The sequence below is a fragment of the Amphiura filiformis genome, chromosome 11 (genome assembly GCF_039555335.1).
Source record: "Amphiura filiformis chromosome 11, Afil_fr2py, whole genome shotgun sequence".
Taxonomy (NCBI): Eukaryota; Metazoa; Echinodermata; class Ophiuroidea; order Amphilepidida; family Amphiuridae; genus Amphiura; species Amphiura filiformis.
This window is the reverse complement of record NC_092638.1, coordinates 41,158,456-41,185,491: the sequence shown is the minus strand read 5'-3', so window position 1 is coordinate 41,185,491 and position 27,036 is coordinate 41,158,456. Positions and strand designations below refer to the sequence as shown.

At 35.2% G+C, this 27,036-nt stretch overlaps 1 protein-coding gene across 1 annotated transcript in view; it reads left to right on the top strand.

Annotated features, from left to right (window-relative positions):
- LOC140163688 (uncharacterized) overlaps positions 1 to 26,651 on the top strand; it is a 50,851-nt gene extending 24,200 nt beyond the window's left edge. The window contains exons 13-30 of the mRNA XM_072187004.1: positions 910 to 1,029; positions 1,637 to 1,750; positions 2,972 to 3,085; positions 3,936 to 4,049; positions 4,728 to 4,841; positions 6,559 to 6,672; positions 7,893 to 8,120; positions 12,730 to 12,843; positions 13,769 to 13,882; positions 14,648 to 14,761; positions 15,481 to 15,597; positions 16,154 to 16,267; positions 16,908 to 17,093; positions 17,429 to 17,542; positions 21,259 to 21,372; positions 21,829 to 21,942; positions 24,488 to 24,653; positions 26,567 to 26,651. Coding sequence (XP_072043105.1) covers positions 910 to 1,029; positions 1,637 to 1,750; positions 2,972 to 3,085; positions 3,936 to 4,049; positions 4,728 to 4,841; positions 6,559 to 6,672; positions 7,893 to 8,120; positions 12,730 to 12,843; positions 13,769 to 13,882; positions 14,648 to 14,761; positions 15,481 to 15,597; positions 16,154 to 16,267; positions 16,908 to 17,093; positions 17,429 to 17,542; positions 21,259 to 21,372; positions 21,829 to 21,942; positions 24,488 to 24,653; positions 26,567 to 26,651 — 2,270 coding nt within the window. The remainder of the gene's footprint in view (positions 1 to 909; positions 1,030 to 1,636; positions 1,751 to 2,971; positions 3,086 to 3,935; positions 4,050 to 4,727; positions 4,842 to 6,558; positions 6,673 to 7,892; positions 8,121 to 12,729; positions 12,844 to 13,768; positions 13,883 to 14,647; positions 14,762 to 15,480; positions 15,598 to 16,153; positions 16,268 to 16,907; positions 17,094 to 17,428; positions 17,543 to 21,258; positions 21,373 to 21,828; positions 21,943 to 24,487; positions 24,654 to 26,566) is intronic.
- The last annotated feature ends 385 nt before the right edge of the window (positions 26,652 to 27,036 follow it).

Here is a 27,036-nt window from a genome sequence, read left to right as displayed (position 1 = left end):
ATGCCTATCTTCTATCTTCTTTTCCTTAGCATGTCTTCTTACATTTCTAGAGTTGCCTTTAATCATGTTTCTATCAATTTTGCGAGGTTTGAACTTCCTTCTATACAGTACACATCTGTTATCTCTTTTTCTTGCTCAAAAGTTTGAAATGTTCATTGTCCAGATTATCCAGACTTTTGTGGTTTATGAATCTTTGTATCATTTTTCATGTTGAAGTGATAATTGTCTCCCACCAAACGAGTTTGGAAAAGGCCCTATAAAATTGTCCGACATTTAACCCTGTGTCCCTGGGCCTGTGTCATCCTCCTGATAATGGATTCAACATTACCAATGATCCTTGTTGCCATTTTCATTGGCAATAGACAACCACTTATTTTGAACACTGATAAGAAGCACATATGTGACCATCCACCATGAAGTGGTAGTAAAGTCGGCTCTAGATCATTTTCTGTTGATTGCATATTTTGAAAGAATGCACTTGCAGCTTTAAAATGACACCTCAACCAGCTTTATCGGACATTTGGAAGTAAAGTTACGGTTCATCAAAGGTCAAATTCCTATATGTTTTACATAGAAATCCATTTACTGTTTTTGATTGTATCTCAAAATGGAAAATGCCGACTTTACGACCAGTTTGTGGTGGATGGGCACATATGCTTAACCATTGAAAAATTCTACTTGGTTTGAATATGTCAAGATATTTTCACAAGAGCTATTAAGGTTATAAGCACTGCCTTATTAAGAACATTAATTGATGTTGCTTCATGTACACCCTGCCTGATATTCCCATTTTTACTAGATTTCTGATCTGCATAATCATCTGCATGCAAACTTTATTTTCCTCTTAACACCGCATAATAATTATTTTTCACTAACGTCAGTATTTTAAAACATTCTTTGAATTTGCAGAACTTGAACCCTGTGCCAGTTTTCCATGCCAAAACAATGGTATATGTTACAGTGATCTCATCAACTATTCCTATACATGTGATTGTCAGGATGGCTTCATAGGAACTAATTGCGATACAGGTGAGCTACAGTAGTTTGCAAAGAACTTTTGCACTGGCTGAAAATTGTCACATCTGGGTCACTCATTACAACACAGCTTGTCAAATGTCCAGCAAGTGAGGTGCCGATCTGATGATGATGTGATTCTGTTTACGCTGTAAGCAGCACCAAATCTGGAGAGTGGTTGCAAAAATTGTACTCAAAACGGTATAAATTATACAAAAATATTACAAAGGGACCACTTTTTCATGCTAAACTCAAATTAGCATGATAAGGTCAATTTTTGCCTAAGCAAATTTATGTAGGAAAAAGGTCCACTTGTTGTCAATTATGCACCCCTAGGAATTCAAATGTTATTTATATAGCCAACTCATATCAGATAGTAATATTTGCAGTTCTTGCTCGAAGTCATGTGATCACCATGCTAAATGTCAAATAAACGTCATTAAAAAGCATCCATGAGATTGTGACCTACAATTGTGCTTCTGTACCATAACAAGCTTACTTGCCTTACAGGGAAGCTTTTCTTTATTAAAATTGAAAATATATGTAGGTGTGTATGTATACATGTACATTATATATAGTAAACACAAAACACACCAAACTATGTTATACTTATTTTCAGTAGCAGTGGATCCATGTGAGTCTTACCCTTGTTTAAATGGTGGAATGTGTCATACTTATGGCAGCTACTACATATGCACATGCCTTCCTGGTTATCAAGGACCTAGATGTGAAATAAGTAGGTTGACTTTTTATGTCTGTTTGTGGATGTATATCAATGTATTGCATGCATGTACATGGGTAATCAATCCTAAACTTGGACACACATTGATACTTTGCTATCCATTCACAGATGAAGCAAGAATTAAGTGTGGACAGTCCACATTCTAAGACTGAATGAAATGGATAGCAGAAGCATTTAAACAAAATTATAGTTCACTGTTGATAAATAACAATGCAAAGCTTTGACTGTTGAGTTGTGTAACATCCATGTTTGGATAGCAAGAAGCTGATGTCCATATATTATTTGTAGATAATTATATATTATTTGTAGATAGGGTATGTTTGAGTGGGTGCAGGGGACATGCATGCTATGTTGGGGTGTGTTGGCATGGGGGTGTTTGTGTATATATTTGTGGTGTGCAGCAGTCAATTTCCGCCTATCCTAATTAAAGTTCAGGTAAGGGCTCTTAATCTGCATCCACATTAGCAAATACCTGCAATGCAAAAAATCATGTTTTTTTTTTTTATATGAAATAGATTAATTGCTCGAAAAATTGTACAAAGTAATGCACTTGTACTGAGATGTTGATACATCTAATGCTTTCCCCCCTTTGGGGCTCGTGCATCTGATGCATCAACATCTCAGTACGTGTGCATTATTTTCACTCCCAACAAGTGATGCATGTTTATCAACCTATAAATGTTGCCATTCCCAGTGGTATAGTTTACTAACCTCCACATGCAATCAAAGTCAAATTTTGTGAAATCAAAGTTGTAAAGAAGTTTTATTCAAAAGATATTCAAATGCCATTCTATTAATGCACATTATTTGTGTTCAACAACTGTGCAAGATGGGTTTATTGGGAATGAATGACATGCAAGTTCTAGAGATGGAGAAATTTATTTTATCAAACTTGTTCATATTTCTGTGAATGAAATTTCATAGGCTTTTGAGTGAGTGATAGGGTATTGTCTTGTGAACACGCCATGTGTAAACCACTTGTCCAATAATTTGTGTACATAAGGACCAGTGATTGCACTGACAAAGTTTCATTGATATAGCTCTTTCTAAAACTTTTTGATACCCCCTCGTATTTATGTCTCTCATATATGCATGTTCTATCCCCCTGTAGTCTTAATGTTTACTGTACAGTGTATACAAAGTCAATTTTATCATTCTTATTATTTTACCACCCTTGCATGATTGCATGTATGTATCTCTCCTATCCCTCTGTAGGTTTCATTGCATGCCATTCCAATCCCTGCATTCAAGGTGGTACCTGTATAGACTTTGCTGGGCAATTCTTTTGCATGTGTCCTGATGGCATAGTTGGTCATCAGTGTGAGAAGGGTAAGTTGTATGTTTATCGTAAATCCCCTGCACATCTCACTCTTACCCAGTCTAGCCCCAGCTGTTTTGCTCTGGTGGTATTGTTAAGATTAGAATAATTCATTGAGCACAGTACATTTATTTATAATCATGCATGCCCATGGAGTTATTGCTTCTTTACAGTATACTAATATCAGCATTAAGGGTGGTCTTAACCCTGGATTTATGGAAGCTTTTGGGTCTCATAACTGCTAAATTTTTGTTTGGTCTAAAGTATATCAAAGTATACATATTTAGAATGGCAAAGGCTTGATGAATTCATCTGTGAGGTCAAATTTGGCCAAAAATGGGAATTTTTTGACGAAAATGCCCCAAATCGTTTTGTTTTAGCCCAAATTTTTTCGGACCACACAAAAATTCTTGAGTAAAAAAATGTGTTTATTAATTTTTAAAAACTAGATAAAAATATCTATTATTTTTTCAACTGCATCAAAAATATATTAAATTTAGACGAAAACCAGTTTTTTTAAAATTTAGCATTTTCAGCCATATTTAGTGCACATTTCTCAAAGTTGGTTATAGGACGGGGTGATGTGCCCCCTGTATAGGAAGGGGAGCTGGTTATAGGAAGGGGGTGAGTGAGTGCATAAAATATAAATTGGGAAAAATCCATTTACTTTTTTAGTCACCTAACTGTGGTGTTCTATTTGGGATTTTATTGTGACACATGTAAACATTACAAATATTATGCCAAAACATCTGGTTTATATTATGCCAAAAATGGTGTTGATATATGGTGTAAATGCTGATTGTTGAATCCAGGATCATAACTTTGATCTGATCTTGATCCTAATATCACCTATATGCATAGATCCTGATCTGTGTGCATCTAACCCATGTCTTAATGGTGCAACATGTGGTGAGAATGGAGGAGGATTTTACTGCTTGTGTAACCCAGGATGGACAGGAGATAGATGCAATATTAGTAAGTTACTGCAAAAAGTTTCCATTCACTTAAGTTCTGACAAGGAGTCAATAAAATATTTAGAGAGTTAGATCACCATATAACACCAAAGTAAACATTACAAACAATGGGGCAGATAAATAATGGTTTCATATGATATATTCAGGAAAGAATATATCAACAAGTATGTTTTAACAATGTTTCAACAACATTAAATGTTGGGGTTGTAATAAGAATATAAGCTTTTAAACATTTTATATAATAAAGTGATAGAAATGTTTTTATATTGTCGACAACATGTGTGATTGTTAAATATATTTTTTTGCAAAGCACTTTTGAACAAATGTTTTTTCAACTTTTCAAAAACAGGTTACAAACATTTGTGGTATTAACTGAAAATGTTTTTTTTTTAAATTGTTCAGAATCACACAAATCCACAGCAATTGGAGCCATGTTAAAAACTAAAGTTAGCTTCCCTGAAAATGTCATGACATTTGGTTGGTGTATGTGGAAATGTTGGCTTTCAGAGCATATTATTTTACACTTACAGGAGAAAATGATCTTGACCAAAGAGGTATTTGGATTATTTTTTGTGAACAAGAATGTGGATTGAGGTCCTGTGCACAAGAAACAAATGACTCAACATACATTAGCTGCATATTGATAATACATAGTATTATTTTTTTGTTTTGTACTTAGATATTGATGAGTGTGAAGGTTACCCATGTCAAAATGATGGCATTTGTTTTGACAATGTAAATGGCTATCTCTGCCTGTGTATTCCAGGCTGGATGGGTGAAAGCTGTGAAATACGTGAGTACCTATGTGTAAAGCCACAATTTTTTCGTGTTACAAAATTTAAATTCTGTGTTACAAATTGGATGATTCCGTGATTTTCCGTTTTACATTATAAAGCACTGAAAAGTGAATACAAGCATGTTTTTAAAAGTGTAATTTGTCTTATATAATTGTATGTACCTTTTTACTGTAGTCTGCCCTCAACATCCCCATTAAAATTAAGCATCATCAATTATCTTGTGTGTATTCCGACCAGTTTCAGCCAGAATCTTGCATCATAGGCCTAGAATGGATTGAAATTATCACTTTTCTTTGTTTTCTTTTGCAAATCAACACAAAAGTTAGGACATTTTGCACAGTTTTTCACTATTTTGTGGCATTTTCAAATTTCCGTGAGCAAACCCTGAATTCTGTGAATTTTTTCCGTATCACGGAGAAATCATGGCTTTACCTATGTGTGTAATATCATCATATCAATTTCATACACTTCTACGTAGCGAGAACCAATCAGAGCAAGCGTTAGAAAAATCCAAACCATGCTTTAATTGTGTAGATATGCATGGGCACGCACTCCGCGTACTACACACAGTGCTTTCGGACGCGTTCATTTTTTCTTGCTGGTTGATGCATTTATATTTGCTTGTATTTTCAAACACTTTTATTGACAATTTTGTTATAAAAATAGCAAAATTGCGAACAATTTCACTCCCACCCAGCAAGTGATATGCATTTATTAACCTAGAATGAATGAATGAATGAATTAATGCATACATTTTACATTTGGTTCTGGTAGGAAAGTATCTCTGAGAATTAACAAAAAAAGTGGACCCATCCACCTGTCAATCAATCAATCAATCAATCAATCACCAATCACTGTACCAACTTTGCTAGAAAATTGGACCTGGGCATCGGTATATTGTAAATACTCGATAGTTAGCATACATGCTTACTATTGAGCATCTTTAAAACATGCAAACATGAAGTGTCCTATCCACAAAAGTGTAAACGGTTTTGAGCAAATCATCGATACAAATAGTTATATTTGAACAAGTAATCCTGCAAATGTGTGTCTCAACCCCATTAGCTCAGTTGGTAAAGTGAGTCCAAAGCACTCGATAGTAAGCACATACTAAGAAAGTATGCTACTAGAGTATAAATCTAATTTACACAGTTATTGAAATTTCCAGGAAGTTTTGGCAGATAATCAAAATTGTTGGCTACAGTAATTCAAAATTGAGCTATTTTCCCAAAATATTTTAGAACATTTTGAAGAAATTAACCACAAAAACGGAATCACTGATATACCAGATGTCTAGAAATGCAACCCATGTTTGTGACAGGCAAGTCTCTGTATGGTCATTTGTCATAAGTATATATATATAGACTGAAGGCATATTGTGTGTTTTTTTGTAAACTAAAATAAATTATGTACCATATTCAGCCTAATGACTAGCTTTAAATACCAGGACACAATTGGCCAAATGTTGTAATGTGCACATTCTTTGGCCTGGATTTAGACGAAATGTTATAGATTTAAATGTTATATGTGATACATTTATGGTTGAATAGTGTTATAGCCACAGTGACAAATCACAGAGTGATTAATGATAATCTGCCAGATCAGTCATTGCTAGGGATTACAATATAATGTCAGCTAAATATTGCTATATTACCTAAAGTAGACAATAAACAACACTACTAAAAGTTGTCATAATTATGTGTGTGTTTGCAGCTACCAATGTATGCCATTCATCCCCATGTCAGAACGGAGCAGTGTGTAACAACTATAGGACTTACTATGAGTGTGTGTGCCCCAATGGGTATTCAGGTACTCACTGTCAAATAGGTAAGAACCATAACACAGGGCTGTCAACTCAGTCTCGCACATTTTCACATATTTGGGCATTTTCTCAGGCTCTCACACCAAGGGAGTAAACTTTCATGCATTGTCAAATGTAGTAAAATTCCCCTACTTGTTTAGATTCTTGAGTGCCCTGGTGAAATTTGGGGGTTAACAATCAACCCCCCCCCCCCTTGTTTGACAAAGCCAACCAATTACATAAAGTTGACAGCCCTGTAAACCTCTGAGGTAATGTGAATTCGTATACCAGTGAAGAGCTTTGTAATGTAATTTCATGGCAGGAGCGACCAGCTAGCAATATGTGACTCTATGCGTGCAAATCAGGCTGATGTCAGCAAATACCAATTTGATTTATGGGAACATATGTGAAATAAGGTCAAATTTTTGATAATGCCACTCAGATGACCTTTGATACCAAATCTATCAGTCCAGTGCCTTTGTTTCCTGAAAATATTAAAGGAAATTGTATTTTGCTGCCCTTGTTTAAAAGATTAAAACTTTCATTTGACTGTAACTTGAATTTGTGTATTAATTGTTGTAGTGGTGCACAAGATATTTTAATTACTCATAACTATAGAACGGCTGTGATATCCTGTGTATGTGGCGAGTTGCACGGACCACTAGGAACTGCGACGGATATGAGGTCATACTGGCGCTCAGAGGAGATAGTAAAACTATTTCCGGGAGATAGTACTTTGAATAGTACCTGTTCCCTCATCAATCGGCTTTTTGACTGTTTTGTAAAATAGCAAAACTATTTTTGGTCACATGATACTCGTTTAACCAATTAACGAACGAGAATATATTAATGAAGGATATAATACTAAATTTGGATTTGATTTGGAACATGAAATTTCAGGATGGTAATGAGGAAATAGGATATATTATATAACACCAAAATCTCATCAACAATGAGGTAAATGGGGGGAATGAGGCTGTTGATCAGTTCAAGGACCTTATCTAGAGACAAATGTCTAGTTACTACTTACTCAAATTTTGTTTATGGCTTTTTATTATGGTTTCATTTCTAAAATTAAGCAAAATTTCAAACCCTTTGAGAAATCTTAGTTCAGTCTAACTCTAGAACAATAATAAGCAATTTTTATCATTTAGAAGTGTAAGTGTAATAAGTTATGATGCACCAAAAATATTGGCAGGATAAATCATGTTTTTGGAAACAATTTATGTATGTTTGTTTATTTCAGAAAACAACCCTTGTGAGAGTGGCCCTTGCATGAATGGAGCCACCTGTCAATCATTCCTAACCTATTACACCTGCATCTGTACTGATGGATGGGCAGGTGTTAAGTGTACAATACCTGTCAACTGTGCAACTACTAACCCATGTATGCATGGAGGAAGCTGTCAGGATTATGGACCTGTAATTTTGTGTGATTGTATGCCTGGTTGGCATGGCAGTATCTGTGATGTTGGTAAGTTATTGCACATATCCTATTTATAAAGGGCATATTTGAGAGTGTATGTACCTCATAACAGCAGTGAACACATAAAGCTAACAAGAACAATGAACTGAAATGTGAAAAAAAAGGAATCTTTGCTGAATTGAGTTTGATATTTCAAATATAGAGATAGTCATTGTGACGTCAACGCCGCCATCTTGTGGGTACGGAGTGCCTTGTTGCTAAGATCACCGCGTTGGCGCTTGACTTAAGAGGTGTGTCACGTGCTGCGTCTTCTGCGTAATCAGAGGCGTAATGACTAACGCATGACATGCAGAACGGCAGTACCCACAAGATGGCGGATCCCACGGAAAAAGCTGACAGCCTCTATTGCTGAAGTCAGATTGCAGTGCCCCATACAGGGCTAACATTACTGAAGAAATAAAGGGTAATGCGCTATCATTTTTGACTTACTTAATAGACTTAGATGCTGAGGACATCAAGTCTCTTTGCCCTCTGCCTAGTAAATCTTCTCCATCCAGTTCTGTCCTTTACACCCAAATTATGTGTCAGAGGCACTAAAAACATAAATGATAGGTGAGGCGCAGCTGAACCCATTATTTGAACATTTTTACTGCCGAAGACACATTACTTTGGGGTAAAAGATAAGGCAACAACCCTTTTTCTATTCTTTTACCACAAAAAAGTGTGATTTTAAAGAGAAAAGAATCACTTTTTTGCCAAAATATTTGAAGTTGTTTACATCAAAAAAAAAAAAAAAAAAAAAAAATGTTGTGTTGCCCTCCATGGCCGGGTCAAAATCGCGAAAATCTGGGCCCTTTTTTTTTTTTAAATTCAAAAAAATTTTTTTTTAATTTATTTATTTTTTAATAATTTTTTTTAACAAAGGTTTTTTTATTTGAAGTTGATTTACAAGATTGTGCCCCAAGCCAGCACTTTAATTGGATAGTAGGACTTACTCATTGAATCCCAACAACATGGATGCTCAAATTGAGCATGTCAAAAATTGAGAATTGCACATATCCACTTTCTTACTTTGATCATGAATTCAGCGGGTATTGTGAAGAAAATAATAAGTTATAAATAACTAATAATTAAGTTACCTCATGCCTTTTTAAAATCTTTAAATAGTAAACTAAAAATTAATTGTGAAGGGTCTTAATATTAATATTTAGCCTTCAATAAAAAATGTACAAATGGTTGAGTTGGTAAAAAAAAAAAAAAAATCCGGCTGTTTTCATAATTCAAGCGGGTATTGTGGCAAAATGTCGCTTTTCTTTTGCGAATTGCAAAATATTTAATTATTTGATTTTTATTGCTCTGTGTAAACTGCATGCTTTGATCATGAATTGCATTCCATACTCAATTAGAGCACATTATTTCAAATTTAGTGCTTTCACATGATGTATCTTTCTTTTAAAATCTTTTGTATGTTACTAATATTTATTTTTTAAAAATAATTTTCTGCCTCTCTTCACTCATGTTACGTATCAAATTAGTTGGCTGCTGACTACCAGATTTTAGGCTTGGGATGTCATTCATTTCACCGTGTATGGCAAAAATGGAGGTACTGCGTGTTTGGATGTAGTTGCACATACTCAATTAGAGCACATTACAGTGCTTTCACAATGTATCTTTCTTTTATTGTATGTTACTAATATTTATTTTAAAATAATTTTCCAGGATGGGCGGATCAATGGAGGTAATTGTGAAACACGATGGGCGGGACAAAAGTGAAACATAGTATAGGTGCTATCAACAAAAATCTGCATACAAATAAAGAGTGAGTTAAAAATATTTCAAACAAACATCCGTTGCTATTTCCGGTCAGATGACCCAGTTTTCCGCTACCCAACATCAGTCGGCATTGAAGACCAGTGGATGCTGGTCGCAGGCCACCAACCTTCACAATGTATGTCGTGAGAACTAGTTAAATTTTACCTTTTCGATATAAATATATACTTCACATCAATTTTACACCATGTAGTAGCACATAAAGAATGTGTTTAATTTACAGAAAATATGGTACTCCACATATGTGTGATTACAGCAAGGAGTTTCAAATAAAAAGCCATGAACTGAGCTGAAAAGAATGTATACAGGTTGGAGCAAAAAAAATTAACAATTTAGAAAATAGTTTTAGGCATTCCTGTACATATTTTGAATGCATGAAGGGATGGGAGAAATATGTAGGAGGAGCCAGATAAGCTCAAAAGAACTTTAGGTTTGGCCCAACCTGGAATTTAAAAAATGGATATGATAGGTGTGGGGAAAAAGTGAGGAAATGGAAGTTTGAGGATGATTGAGGAGGTGGGCCAAACAATACATCACAAAACAATACAGGACAATACAAGACTAGTAGACAGGGCGGGTCGGCGGGACATGACGACTAATTTTGGGACAAGTCAATTTAAAAAACATAAGCAAGAGTTATAAATGGTGAAAGTCAAAATAGTTGAGTACTTCACATGTATTTAACAAAATAGTTATTATGGGAGCTTGTTTAAAACCGAAATTGTCCTTGATTATTATCAAATGGTGACGAAATGGGTCTTGGTGTCTTAAAAAAAGTAAATTCTAGACTCAAATTTCTTTACAGACAGGCAAAGTTTCTTGATCAAAATATCAAGAAAATTTTATGCTCTGCTCTTGTACTTTGTTTGTTCGATTATTCTATTTCTTCTTGGCATGTTGGCACACATAAGCAGATGAGTAAAAGCCTACAAATTGCTCAAAACAAAGTTATCAGATTTATTTTAAATAAAATTGCATGTATCATATTACAGAAGATGATTTTAAAGATCTTAATTTCCTTAACATGCAAAATAGGGCAAATCAACTCCGGTTGAACCATGTTTTTGATATTTTTAATGAAGTTGGCCCAGACTATCTTAGTTCAAATTTTACCAGAGTTTCAAACGTCCACCAATACAGTACTAGAAACAGTGCTCAAAATTTTTGTGTTCCAAAATCCACTACCATCACTTCTGGCTCTTTTTATTTTAATGCCATTCAGGATTGGGCCAACTTACCAAGTGCAATCAAATCAATTTCTAATAAACCAAGTTTCAAAAGTCTGTAAAACTCATCTTTTTAACCAAATTTAGTTTCTAATGATTTTAATCATGTTTAAATACTTCTACTTTTAAACTTTTAATATTCACTTGTATATATATATTTACTTGTATGTTTTTGTATGTTTTTATGCCTTTTGCCCTTCTATGTATAAAGGACCCCTTCGGAAATAAGCCTTTGGGCTTAAAGGGCTATCCTGTGATATCTCCTTGCTTTGTTTTTTTATGTGTATTATATGTTATTTATTAAAGGGGGGTAACCCTATTGGTTTTGGATATGGATTGTCTTTAAAATTACATAATAATATCAAATATCGCCCCTTTATGCTGCTTTGTGAAAAAAGCGAGAGCATTTTCAGCGTTGAATAAATAGCCAAATTTGCAATCCAATACCTTGGTATCGTGAATTGCATTCTGGGCAGGCAATCATGCTGAATGCTGTACAATGCCCGGTCCAAATCGGAAATCAACCGTTTAGAAAAAAAAGGAAACAAAATATATTTCCCCTTGCAATATGTGCATTTCAAATGAATATAAAAAGTTTGGGTAAAATGGAGAGGAAAAAACCCTTCCAATACCGGGTTTTGAACGGGTACCTCTCGGGTAAAAACAAAGCGCGCTAATCAATTGAGCTATTTGGCACAACACGGTATGGCTCACCGTCTCCTCAGCAGTTAGTGTGGTTAGCTTTTTTCACAGAATGTGTATAACGCCAAACCAAAGTAGCTGTTGCGGAGACTGATATTTCGTTCATAATTCCCTCCCAGAAATCCAAAGTATTTACCATTGTTTACAAACTGGTAACCTGTAAAAACCGCTGTGATTCATGATTTCTCGAAATACATCGACTTGGAGCGTCAAATTTCAGGATAGTAATGAGAAAAATAGTATCTATTATGTGATACCAAAACCTCATCAACAATGAAAAATATCGGGGGGATAATAAGGTTACGGACCTTTAATGCATTTTATATCTATTTTGTATGTGCAATATGGAGATACCGAATCAAATCAAATCAAATCAAATCAAATCAAATCAAATTAGAAACATGCAAATGGCAATTTGTTTAGAAAGAGTCATTGTGGGTGCAGGTCAGCCACTTTGCCACATTCCTTCGAGCAGATCCTTGTCCCCAGGTACCACAAACCCTGGCTATGCCCCTGTTTAAAAACATTGATTCATTCATTCATGGTTTATTAAAAGACACAGTAGCAGCTAAAAGCTGAATTAACAATCTGTAACAACAAAAAAGCATGACATGTGTTAAAATATCAAAAATATCACATAAGCACACATAATCAACCAAGGGGTGAGAACTCCTCCTGCAACCAGATCCCATGGAAAGAGAAGTCCGCAGCTAGAATTGCAGTCAACAGGACCTGGGAAAAAGGTGGAAAGGAGGTGTTCTCACCCCAAGGATAAAATTATTCTAATAGTAATTTTAACCAATAAAATTGATAAAACAATCCAAAAGAGTCTTGTATATTTTGAATTATACATTTTTAAAAATCTGTAATGGGTATAATTTCTATATTGTTTTGTGTAGGTATAGACACCTGTGAGTCAGACCCATGTCAAAATGGAGCTACCTGTGTGAATTTCTACACATCATTCAGTTGTGAATGTGCATCAGGATGGACAGGCAACCAATGTGATATCCGTATGTATTTGTTAAGAAATCTTGAAGAAGTTTATATTTTTCATGCTGAGAGCAATTTAGATATGTTTGCTACTGAATATTTGTACAGCTCACCAGGGGTACTTTAGCCTGTATTTTAGCCTGACCTGAGGCGGCATGAGCTGCTATATATCCGAGGTCTGCTTGCTGTTTGATGACATCAAATTATTTGATCTTGTCGCTTCTTCTCTTTCAGAAGAAAGCAAAATATTCCCAGACTGTTCAGATTTTGCCCCCCCCCCCTCTGAATGTGACTTGTTTCTTAGGAAGTCTTTACTCCTGATTCCAGAAAAATACAGCACTATTTCTTGGGATCAATAAAATTTTATCCTATTTTGCTGAATGAAACATACCTGCATCCTAATTCTTTAGTTAGATATAACTGGCAAAAAAGTACAATTTTAATATTTGGGTAAATTTTTGGAAATACGGGCCAAAAACATGCATTTTTAATATTCTTGGTGAGTACAAATATTCAGTAATCTAAGTTTATCTCAGTTGTACCATTTACTACTATGTATGTATCTACTTGATGGGTTTTTTTTACAATGGACACAATCACATGTGTGGAAAGCATTTGACAAATTGTGTTGATTGTATATGATAATGCTATTGTCTGAATACTGATTTTCCAACTTGCTATTGTCATACTGATTAGTAGTGCAAGCCAGGGGAACAAAGCAGAAATTGTGAAACTTCTTTTTCAACATTTTAACCATAGTAGATGTCACTTTCCATGTCCATTCTAGCTGATACATCTGCCTGCTGAAAGTTAAGTTGGAATGCTGCTTTTAATTGGAAAGTGTCTCATGTATTCTTTCCACAGAGTTCAGAAGAAAAAATCTGAAGGAAGTAACTTCAACCAACATATAAGACCTGTTTTTTATTTGTGTTTCTTTTCATGTAGCCATCAATCTATGCATAGCTCATCCGTGTTACAATGGCGGTGTGTGCCAGAATTTCCAAACCTATTCTGTGTGCGTTTGTACATCATCGTGGACTGGTGATATTTGTGATGAGCGTAAGGATATTTAATGTCTCAAAAACACAAGACATATAAAACTCCAAATCCAAGACAAAGTTATGATGGATTCAGGGGCCTATAATCATGATGGAAAATGTTGCCACACCAAAGCATCCAGATCCTTCTCTGCTCCCATATTGCAATGTTGATTTGGACAACATCATCTCCATTTCTACATTATACATGTAGTCTTCCAACAATGTAAAATGGGGAAGGGGAAAGTGTAAGCTGAATGTGCATTGTACAAAGATTATGCGGAAGTATAACATACTACCTCAGCTTTGAAATATCTTCCTGTTGACATCAGGGAATCAGCATCTGTGTCTGTATTAAAAAAAAACACCTGAAAACACACCTGTTTCAGAGTCTTTTGTTTTCCTGTAGCATATAATGAGTGTTTATACATCAATGATTCATGCAAGCAACAAAACATTTTATCCATCAAGTTTGACTAATATTTTGATTTGTGAACATGGTAAAGAAAACCCCATGATTCCATGGCTTATAATAAAATCTCTTAACTGTTACTGTAATTAAAGTACTTTTAAGCCTTTTAAGGAAGGCTTAGTCTTCAGTTTGTAGTGTACAAGTTATTTAGAGACAAGTCAGTTAGGAATAATTTGTTGTGAAATTGAACATGAACATTCCCAGTTGATGAAAATACTTGTATATATCTTGGATCTTGAGTGTGTTTAGTTGCTTAAAGTGTACAGAACCAGTGTACTTGTGATGAACTAATACAAATAATGTTATTTATTTCAGCTGTTGATGCCTGCATTTCTCAGCCATGTTCAAATTTTGGTACATGTCAGGGATTCTTGAATTCCTATATCTGCATATGTCCTGTTGGTTGGATAGGTGAAACATGTGATACACGTAAGTCGTTTGCACATCCCATATCCTATATATCCTATATATGACAACATCAACTACATAAAACTTGGGTAAATGCTTTTCTTTTTCTTGACCATCTTCACTTAGGGTATTTTTTTTAAATTACCTGATTAGTGATTTGCTATTTATTGCTAATTATAACACTGAATGCAGTGATCCGCTTTTCTTACTAAAGGGAACCTGGTTTTCATATCTTGCTTCACAATTCTGACTTTTTAGTTTATTAGGAAATCAGAAAGAGTTAGGGGAAAGATTTGGCACCAAGTCCTTGTTAAGGGTGTTTTTGTAAGTGTAAAATCAATGTTAAGGGTTAATTTGACATTTTTATGTATCCTTTCCTTTCTAAGGATCATTTTCAAAAGTCAATTCATGCAGATGCTCGAAACATTTACATGAGTGCCCCTCTTGTTCCAAATACGAGTATGATTGGCGTGGAAGTAAACCTAATCAGAACTGGAACAATTCAAGATTTCTCCTCATTGTTCTTATCTCCCGTGTTCTATCAGCCGATAAATAAGCAACTAGTTTTCAAAAATTCTTTTATGCTCTAACCATAAACCACATCTATCATCCCCAATGAGCTAAGAATAACATACTGCTGCATTTAATTATATACATTCCACTAATATGGTAATCACAAAAACTGATTTTTTCAAATTCACTTGATTTGAAAATGTTTTTTTATTTGTTTGTTTAAACAGCCATATTGCCTTGTGATTCTTATCCATGTCTTCATGGTGGCACCTGTGAATATGTTGACAGTATGCAATTCACATGTATATGCCCAGATGATTGGTATGGCATACAGTGTGAGTCAGGTGAGTACAACATTACAGCATTTCATTATGTTTTTACAAACATAATAGTGAACATCAGAATCAATTCTCAATTCACTTCCTCACTATTGTAACTGTGATGCAAATCTTGCCTGTATCAATTCAGGTATGCTTGCTGATGTTGATTTAAGGGTGCTCTCAACACTAAAGAATCGCTTGATTGGCTTAATATGAAAATGTCTGCTTAAGTTGAAATTTTGCCAAAAGTTGGTGCAATATTATTTTGGAGTATATATTCACTGCCCTGAGTCTATGTAGATGATATTTTTGGGATTGTTCATGATAAGATAGTGATATCTTTCCCACCTTAATATCAATCTCTGTATGAATATGCCCTCATTGTTGATCACTGTGTGCATATTCCATATCAAAACTTGTAATAATGTAATAATTTCAACCCAAAGTATGTTAACCTAAAAATTTGGTCAACCACAGTTGGTCCCAGTGTAAATTCATTTTTATTATGGTATCACAGGCCAGTTTGGTATTAACATTGCATCATACAAACTACATGTATATTGTGTTTTGGTCATTGCAGCCATGGTACCATGTTATAGCAGCCCATGTCAAAATAACGGCTTGTGCATGAACACAGCTGACTCGTTTTCATGTTTGTGTATAGATGGATGGACTGGACATGACTGCAGTGTAGGTAGGTGTGGCTATCTCCCCTCTAATCTCCCTCTCCCTTTATAACTGCAGTTAACTTGAAGGTATAGCTATATCCTCTACCCCCTGATATTACAGTGATGTCAGTGGGTATTTCATTGGGTTAAGCTTCAAATTGCTAGCATTCACTACACATAAACATGCCTGGCACATCAGGCTACAAAATGTTATACCTCTCCGTACCTCTGTTTACGAAGTTAATTTAGTGGTCTTGGGTCAGTAATTGTTATGCTATGTGTGAATACTAGAATATGGATCCTCTCCCATGAGCTAGAAAAATGTATTTATTTTGATCCATGACATGTTACGCATACACAGAATTGCTCTAAAGGGAGTATAAACCTTTGTAATACAAATAGAATTTTGGAATTATTATGGAACTTACTATTTGCAACATTGCATTTGGAACCAGCAGACTTCATCAGGCAACTGACCTGCTGGACTGGACTGCACAAACATAGTCCACTAAGGGACACATTAAACCTTAATTACAAATTGTGAAACAGAATGGTTGTCTATGTATGTACAACAGGGTTCTGGTTTGTGTGTGAATTTAACATTACTGTAAATTTTTCTTCAGATATAAATGAATGTGATTCCAATCCATGTTATAATGGTGGTAGATGTCTTAATGGAATCAACCTATTCACCTGTGTGTCTGCTAACCCGGGATGGACAGGAATTACCTGTCTTGAGGCGTGATCCCTGCAGCAGTAATCCGTGTCTACAAGATGGGCGCTGCAGTAATTTCTACACTTACTTCTTGTGTTTCTGTCCTGCTGGGTACACTGGAACTATTTGTGAAATTGGTAAGAGTAAAATGTTGACAAGAGCTGCTACAAAATTCCAGCCTTGATCAATGCGCCGGCATCCACTACTCAAAATATTGGACCTGCCTGTCGTCTATCACACGGTAGAGGATAGTAAAAACAAAAATTCCTATCGTTTATTCTCTAAATCGTCAGTGTGTATGTTTCAGACTATGATTCAGATTTGCATGGGCAGTTAATTAACTAATATTACATTTTACTTGTTTAAAGTCAGTGGATGGGCACTTATAGGGGCATGGGCAGTTAATGGAATGAATATTGTACAGGTTTTGTTTCCTCACTATTGTATAATTATGTTTTTGTTTGTTTTTTAGATATTCATGAATGTTCCAGTGGTCCATGTCAAAATGGTGGTACTTGTGTGGACTTAATCAATGGTTATATATGTGAATGTACAGATGTATTCACTGGGGTATACTGCCACATACGTAAGTATTGTAACAAGGTATTAATTTGGGACTTTTGCCAATGGAAGTAAATGATTTAATTTTGATAATTAGCATGAAAGTATGGAAAATACACCTAATGGCATTGTAGATCAGGTAAAACATGTTATTATTTAAGGTTATAGAACCATACCTACTTGCAAGAGGTACATTATGGGGGAAGTCAGCGTGTATGTTGTATGTTTGTTGGTACAACATGACATTGTGGGAGTACAGGTAAGTTAACATACATTGTGGGGTTGTGATGATTAGACCTGTTATCGACACATGATTTCTAATTCAACACTGTGTCCGGGGAAAAATCGACAATCGACATGTGTCGAAACTCGTAATGAGATAAAAAATGCTGAAAAAGTCGATAGATAAGCTTAAAATCACACCAATATGAATTACGATCACCGACTTCCGGTGTAAACACACTTCCTGGTTCGTTCTACTTCCGGGTTCGGGTCAACTTCGGGGGGTAATTTTCGACTTTCCGATGAAAACATGATCGTACGGTAAGCTTATTTGGACAAAATAGCATGGAAATTTCATTGTTTTCTTTTTTGATGAGTGTCGTAAAGTGTCGAAAAGGACAATTTTTTTTTAAGTGTCGGATTTAGGGCCAAATCGATGATAATACGACACAACGACAATCGACAGCAGGTCTAATGATGATACTCCCATAGTGATCAGTGGTGGCATACACAGTGTGTCACTCTAGAGGCCCTAAAATCCCATTTGGAGGCGTCTACATTGTGGGAATACTCCCTAAATTGTAAAATACCCACAATGTTGCTTTCACAATGTCTCACACAAAATTCTGTGAAATGAAAGTGATATAAAGGTTTTTTGTTAGCACTTTATCTTCATTTCATTTCATTTCATTTCATATTTATTGAAAATAACATCATTGGCAAATTGCCAAATTGTCACTTTTTTACAATATTAAAACATCAATAAATTATTTACTATTATTACACATAAAAGTTATTAAAATACATATTACAAGAAATAAACATAAGAAAAACATATAATATTCAGAATACTATTGCACATAATTATAAAAGCTTATCTCCACACTCACCCCATCACACCACACTCACACACACCCACATGACACCTAAGCACACCTCTTACTCCCAAACACAGTGACCACATAATACACAGCGCCACTCACCAAATCAAATAGCATCAAAAAGCATCAGAACAAAAAAGAAACACAAAAATTATATTGCACATAATTGAAAGCAAACCCCTTAACTAATCCTATTTCCACACTTATCCTCCAAACACACCCCCCACTCACTCTTGGCGCACCTCTTACATGTACTTCCAAACACAGTCACCCAAAAAATATGCATACACACCAAGTCACTCAATGCACTCATATTCACTGTCATACCCATACCATAAAAATTGTCACATCAAAATAATTAAATTAAATTGCATAAAATTGTTAAACTGCATCAATGGGTGAAACTAAACATCAATTTTAAGCATTAAGTAAGTTGATGAAGTGTGGAATTGGACTCTTTCTGAACGCTCAGTTCTACAAGGTAAGCAGTGATGGAATTTGAATTGCGTAATTCTCTGCCATGCATAGGCGCCTTGTAGGGGAATGAGATTGCTCAACGGTCACATTTTGGCAGAGACTGAGCAAATTTAACACTGTGATTTTTCCTACGGTCAGAAAGAGTCTGAATTCCACATTCTTCAATTGCATCAGTATATGAGTTGTATTTCTTGCCAAGTATTATTTTGCAAGCCCTTTTTGCACTTTTTCAAGAGAATTAACCTGTTCACATGTTAAGAACGAATCCCATACAACATCGCCAGATTCTAACAATGGCCGTACATAGCCTTTGTAAATAACTGCAAGTTCATCAGATGTAAAACCTAATCTTTTAAGAGTACGGAGCATATTCATGCGGCTATTTGTTTTTTTAACATTTCATTAATTTGTTTGTCCACTTCAAATCATCCTGTATCCAAATGCCAAGAATTTTAGCAAATTTGACAAACTGAAGAGGCACATCGTCAATAGACACAGTGGGTGCAGGTGGGTCATTCATGAAACAAACCTGAAGCCCTTGACACTTGGATGGATTTAGTGTCAAATTATTATTTTTTGACCAATCAACAAAACTGTTCAGATCTTTTTGCAGCGTACTCTTGGTAGGATAGGATACATTTGATGCCAAAGATAGGTCATCTACATACTTCCACACACTAGCATCAGCATCTGATGCTGCATCATTGATAATGATTTGGAAGCCCAAAGGGCCCATTTTGTGCCTTGTGGCAACCCCCATTTAAATTTTTGTAGTCAGATAAAGTTTGGTTGTATCTGACACACTGTTATCTACCAGAAATGAAACTACAAATCCATGGAATGAGTGATTCTCTCACTCCTATATGAACAAACTTGGAGATGAGTAAATTGTGGTCTATGAGGTCAAAAGCTTTTGAAAAATCCGTCCACGACAACAGTGCCCACACATTTTTGATAAATTAGCCCCAGTGTGTAGAAAATGTATCAGACTAACCAGATAATGTGAGGTAGAGACTCCTTTAACATTACCATATTGGTTGGGATCTATTTTGTGTTGAATGTCATCAAGAATCCAGTCCACAACAAAACCTTCACTGATTTTAGCAAAACAGTCCGTCAGGGACACCGGTCTCAACTTGTCAATATTATGCAGGATACTGCTTAGGGATAGGAATCACGATCGCTTTTTTCCACTGGTGTGGAACCGTCCCCTCAGTATACTGAGCTATTCAAGATGTCGGTGAGAGGAACACTCAGCTCGTATGCAAATGCTTTGACAAGACGACGCGCTATCCCATCAGGACCTGTATCTTTTGATGCATTGACCTTTTTTAAACCTGAATACACATTCCATGGGTGCAAACATGGTGGTGAGCTCCTTAGAATTATCAAGGGGCTCTAAATTAGCAGAAACATCCACAAATTTACAATTGATGACATTTGCAATTTCGTTGTGTCTATTAGCTTGGACCCCTGGCACCTGAATACATGTTTCATTTGAACAGTTCCTTGTCATGACCTTAACCTGGCGATGCCAGTTTTTTACTGTCAGTTTTTGCAAATGTCTAACTCTTTCAGCATAGTAATTCATTTTTGTTTGCTCAATTAAGCGGCTTGATTTTATTAGTAAAAACTTCCACTGAGTTGTGTTACCTTGCATGAAGGCAGTTTGGCGGTCACGCATTAGATTTTAATTTTCTGAGTTATCCATGGTTTATCAGATTCATGCTGTTTTACAGTGACCAATGGAAAATGTGTTTCAATTGCATCATTCAACTGAGCTTAAAAGGTGTCAGTTTGCATAGTAATGGAGTTGTTCAAATTCAAGATTGTAGCATTAATATGCTAAGATATGGTGAAAATGGCAAACATGGAAGCAGTTAATAAGACAAAATGTGACCTGATAGCAGTCAGACAAGCGTCTAGATAAAAGTTGCTCAATTTTCATGAGAACATAGTTTTCATGACCAACTCATCCAAATCACACATCAGAGTTGAGTACCTTACTGTTTGACCTAATTGGACTGGAGAAAATAGAAAAATAGAAAATATAGCTAGCAGATAGGGTACAGTAAGTCTCCAATTGTCACTTCAAGTTTTGCAGTGCTTGCAGCAAATGAAGATTAATTGAACATTTTGATTCATTTTATTTTGTTATCAGCTAAAGCACCATGTGACAGTGATCCTTGCATGAATGGTGGTGTGTGTATGAATCGCATAGGAGCTTATGTTTGTGATTGTCCAACTGGATGGATCGGGATCAACTGCCAAACAAGTAAGCCAATTTAGCTGCCAATGTCAGAAAATATGCATATTTTTGCCAGATGAAACTCAATACCAATCCATTAGTTCAATATTTGGAAGTAAGCGCCGAAATATTTGTGTGTACTAGAATAAGCTAGCTCTAACTAAGACTTAATTTATACAGGGCTAATTTCAGTATGACTGTGCATTCTGATCTTGAAAATGATATTTTAGAAGGTATCCAAGATTTGAAAAAAAGGTGCCAAAACAAAAGATTTTTTAAAATGAGCCTAAATATAGGCAGCTCTTGTATGTAGGCATAATGCCCAACCTGCTGACCATTTGGGATTGAATTTCATTCTGTAACAAGTAGCAGTTGCTGTGAATGTTGTTCAAAAGGACTTTGTGGCCTTGGACGTTGATAAGGGAGGGCCGCATACAGACCGGAGGTTGACACCTAATATAACCATTTTGTTTTAACCATTAGATATAGGCGAGTGTGAGGATGAGCCATGTGCAAATGGTGGGCGCTGTGAGGATATCCCTGGAGGGTATTTGTGTCATTGTACTTCAACCTGGAATGGACCAAACTGTCAACAACGTAAGCTATCTTATTAAGAAGTACTGGCAAATTTAAACTTGGGTTATAAATTTTAAAGAAATCTTGGTATTATTCATCCAGTAATTCAACATCAAACATTATTTGTTTGTGAAATTAATTTATCAATACTGAAAATCAAACGTTTTCAACTTGATTACTACTTTCGTAAAAATATCCTAAAACCTCAATAGAAACAGTCATAGGCCTGAACCTACAAGATGGCAGACATGTGATGTCACAGGAATAACCTCTATTGCAGCTCTGTACATAGGAAACCAAATGTGTTTCAATGTGATGCTTTGAAAATGCAGATCAATATGGACTTATGTAGCATACTTAAGGATTTTTTTATAAGGTGCTCCCCTGCATTAATGCAAAACTACATGTAAACACATGTTATGTCATATCATAACAGTGCTTGCAATGGGTGTGCCTTGAGCAGTACATTAAGATGCAATGCATCCTTTTGATTTTAGGCATGTAAAACATAATAAAAGTTAAGGCAGATTGATATCACAAAGCATAAATAAACCAACTTTTAAACAATATTATCTTTTGATGGTCATATTTTGCTTTTGATTTACTTTGAATTATCAGCTTACAATGGTATGTATAATGTGGAAAAACGTCGTCAAAAATTTCTCTCTAGTCTCATCGCATATGTTTTCTTTTGATCATTGCATCATATTAATTGCATATTTCTGAACCTTTTCAAGGTAATAATTTGATCAAACAATGCAAGCAAATTGTTAGTGCAATTATTGTGTTTATACTCCTGTGCCTTTTGACTTGCATTGATTTGCCAGACTAAAATTAGATTTCAATATTTTTTGGTTTAAAATTATTTTATAGAAAATCACTGATATGAACTTGAACAATGAACATCATATAGTATCTAATATATAAATCACAGTTATATCTCAGTAAATATAGAATTTCAACGCTACATCCATCAGTCAGAATTAATAGGTAAATTTTCACGGGAAAATTTTCTGGACAACGTGACCAATGCATTATCAATGTGAGTGTAACCTCGAGCCTGATCTCTGACCCCGGCGGTGACCTCGCTATTCAAGTCTTAGTAATTGTGAATTGGAATAGTATTTTTGACCGCAATTTTGATAGAAATGTATTGCATTGCAAATTTATTGAATATTATGTTATCTTAATTTTTTTCACAATATCATCAAAGCGTAATTTTAAAAATATCTATCTACAGAAAAAATATTTATCTCACGGAAACTCTTACAATAACATTATTAACTTGCGACAAGTAACTTTTTTTGCATCAATGAAGGAATTCTTCCTATTCAAATACATTGGAAGAACACCCGCTGTGCTCGGGGTCACATTCCATAATGCTAATATGTCTGCGCCCATGGGTGTCACGTGTCCAGAAAATTTTCCCGTGAAAATTTACCTATTAATTCTGACTGTCCATGGACATGTGTAACTGATTTTTTCTGAAAGTGACATATATAGCAGGTTGAACTTTTGGTATTGTACTTCCTTTTTTTTGTAATTTCTAACTCTAATTGATATTCACAACAACAAATTTTACTTTTTTTAAAAACATTATATTTATGATGTCCATCTCAAAGGGTTTACATGAAAATTCACATGTTGCTGTTTCTTTTCATATACAATTTTGCATGTGGATTTAAAAAGTGCTTTCTTTTTCTATCCCCATCTTTTTAACTTTTTTGGTTTTAGTTTGTTTCTTTGGTTCAAGGGTTCTTAGTTTTGGCAGTTTTGTTTACCTAGAGAAAAAATTTCCATTGTATCATCACACTAGACATAATCTATACCTTTGAACTGGATCTAAATTGTATGATCTTCTTCGTCAGTATTTTACTTCTCAGTGCTAAGTCATTTCCACTATCAGATTCATGTTGAAATTGTAATCAGCCTAAATTGTAAGTGACAATTATATATGTGACTGTCTACTACAAACTGGCTTTTTATGAGCTATTGGACAGGTGGGTGGGTGAGTGCATGCAAGTCTTTGTTTGTTATTAAAATGACTTGAGAGAAAAAATAATGCAAATAGGAGTATTCAAAAATCTTCATTTTGATCTTCATTTTTGTTTGTCTTTTTGGTTTTGTTTGTCTGCTATGTGTACAGTGATTTTCTTCACTTCCAGTGTACTTTTGTATTTTTTTCGTGATACTTTTGTGCGCACTGGAATTAGCATTTTTTTGCTATCTAACTTTGCCTGTTTTTGTGCCTACATTGGTTTTTTGGTTAATTGTGTCTGTTAGGTTAAAGTGCATCGTGATTTTCATCACTTGTTCTAGTGCACTTGTATTCCTATTGATCCATGTTGTTTTTGCAGGTTTAGCACTTCTGTGGGCCTTGGAACTGGTAATTTTTGGCTATCAAACTTTACCTACTTCTATACCTACATTTGCTGTTTTGCCCCCCCCGCATACCGTCTAGTCTGTATTTTACTTGTTTTTGTACCTTGCTCTTTTTCCTTTTCATTTGGATCCTTTTTGCAACTATAAATGTATTTTCATTCATCTGTTCTCTGTACACTTGTAGAAACTGGCTGTATCAAAGAGTTTAACCTTGAAGCAGATGAAACTATTGAGCTAACCTCACCCAACTACCCTGATCCATATATAAGTGACGCCTACTGCAGATGGGAGATTGTAGCACCAGAAGACAAAGTTTTACATGTTGAGACACCAGAATTTACAATTGAAAGGTAAATACACAAGGGATGGCAGGGGTTAAAGGTCACTACATTGAGGTAACATTACCCATATTTTCAAATCCTTTACTTTCAAGATAGTTCAGAAACAGAGATGCCAGTGACCATGGATTTGCCACTAGTTTCCTTCATATTTGGTAGGAGCACTGGGTACAATTATGGGAAACTTACTCTGATTTCCCCCTGTAATGTGGCAAAAAGTTATGTTATGCATTTTTTTCCATAATTGTCTAAGCAAAATTCATTATTTTTATACGTTTCATTTGTTGGCCATAAGTTATATAGTACATGCCCTATTGATACAACTTGCTGCCAAAGTTTGTGTATATATTAACTGCATAAAAGGTATCTTACACTGAAAAAAAAGCCCATAAGTTGATCACTAAACAATAAATACATTTGTATTGCAATAGATACTTATATTAATATACCGTGACCTCTATTATCGGTTTATATGGGTGAAGGAGTAATTTTAAAAATGACAAACTGTCCAATACAAAGTGAACAGATTCTAACAAGTAGAACAAAAAGACAACACATTTTCTGGATCAAGCAGGCATTGACCATCCCGATATGAATACTTTGGAGAAGGGTAATTCATGTGGCGAAAGTGCAGTGAGACACATTCACGGATTTTAAGTTCATTGAAAATAGAGATAATTGGGGTGATAACCATAGTTACATTTTCCTGATGCATAGTTTGGCTATCACAATAAGATATTTGATAAACAAAATATCTCTCCCATGTCAACTATGTTCACCAAACAGGACATTTTGAACATTCAGAGAAATATTTTGCTAGTAATGCTGAATGTTTATCACTGTTTTGATATATACTTTTTGTACATGTTACATCACACAGTGTAAAAATCATTCCGTACGGACCGTACCGTGCATGCACAGATCATAGACAGTGACGCAATCAACCAATCAGCAGTTGGAAAATCGTTAACCCAATGACGTCATCGCTGCATTTTCATTGATAAAATTCAGAATCGTTCAAAAACACGAGTTTTTAATTGCGAATATTTAATTTTTGTGTGTATGAATGTCACTGTCTATCTCAAATTAACATTGTGTATTATCCTAGCGTTAAATGCGCTGAAGCTTGTGAGGCGGATCCGTTGCAAATTGGCGGATCTCTTGTTTTTGTGACATTAAAAATCCATCTTTCGCATGGCCGCTGTGTGTGTGGGGGTGTGTGTGGGAACGGGGGTCAGCTATGCACGCATGGATTCTGTTAATAACGACCTGCATACATAGACACTAGTACTGCTGACTGAGTGCAGCACTCGTAGCAGGGTGTAAAATATACAACAAAGTCAATGTTTAATCTCAAATACGTTATGGGGCAAATATAAGCATTTGAATAATTTAACAATAATTTGAATCTGAAAAATAAATGAACATGAAAGTTCATGAGTGATTTTTCAACATATTTGACTGTTGGATAAATATGGGTGCTGCAGCTTTGGAGCTAAGGCAATATGGCACATTACTTTGAAGTTGGTAATGGGTAAATTACACTGTGCATCAAGGTTTACTTGATACGAGATTATACATAATAGGCCAACAGACTTTTTTACCATTTTCTAACCATCCACCAATTTTATTTCTTAAATTACTACCTCAGTACTTAATTTCCGCTTTGGGACTACTCTGAGGTCCCATTATATGCGAAAGGTTAAGTAAAGATTTGGGAAAATTGAAGAGAACAATATTTAAAATCAAATCTATGTAAATTAATATATTGAATAAGTATTGACCCTTAGGTAACTCTAGAAGTCACAGTAAGCATAGATTGATGACAACTCTCTGCAGCATGTCATGAAGGTAATCCTTAAACTAATCATAATACTATGTATTTAACTGATAATACTATGCATTATTTATTAATCACTTTACAGGCATTATGACTTTGTAGACTTCGGAACAGGCAGTGATGCCTTTGACACAGATTGTTATTTAGCTCACTACGGTTGCTACACCTAACAGGGGATGAACCCCCATCCCTTCAAGACTCCTTCTAATGCCATGTGGGTCACATTCAATTCTGACTATAGTAAAAGATGCTTTATACCCGGTTTTAACATACAGGTCACAGTAGATGATCAACCTGATGGTAAGTAATTTAGTATTTGTGATGAATTATAAGTTTTAAAAGAAGTATGATATAAAGTTGAGGTTTCAATAAATCCAGCTGAATTGGTTATGCAACACATGGAAGACACACCTGTGTTAGTGAGTGGATATTGATGTCCCCTGCTATGGGAAGGAACTGGCGAAGGATGTACCTGCAGTGCTCAAAATCAAGCCAAAATTGCAACCCTTGGGTTATGGCTCTCATCAATTTTCATGAGTCCAAACTTGTAAAAAT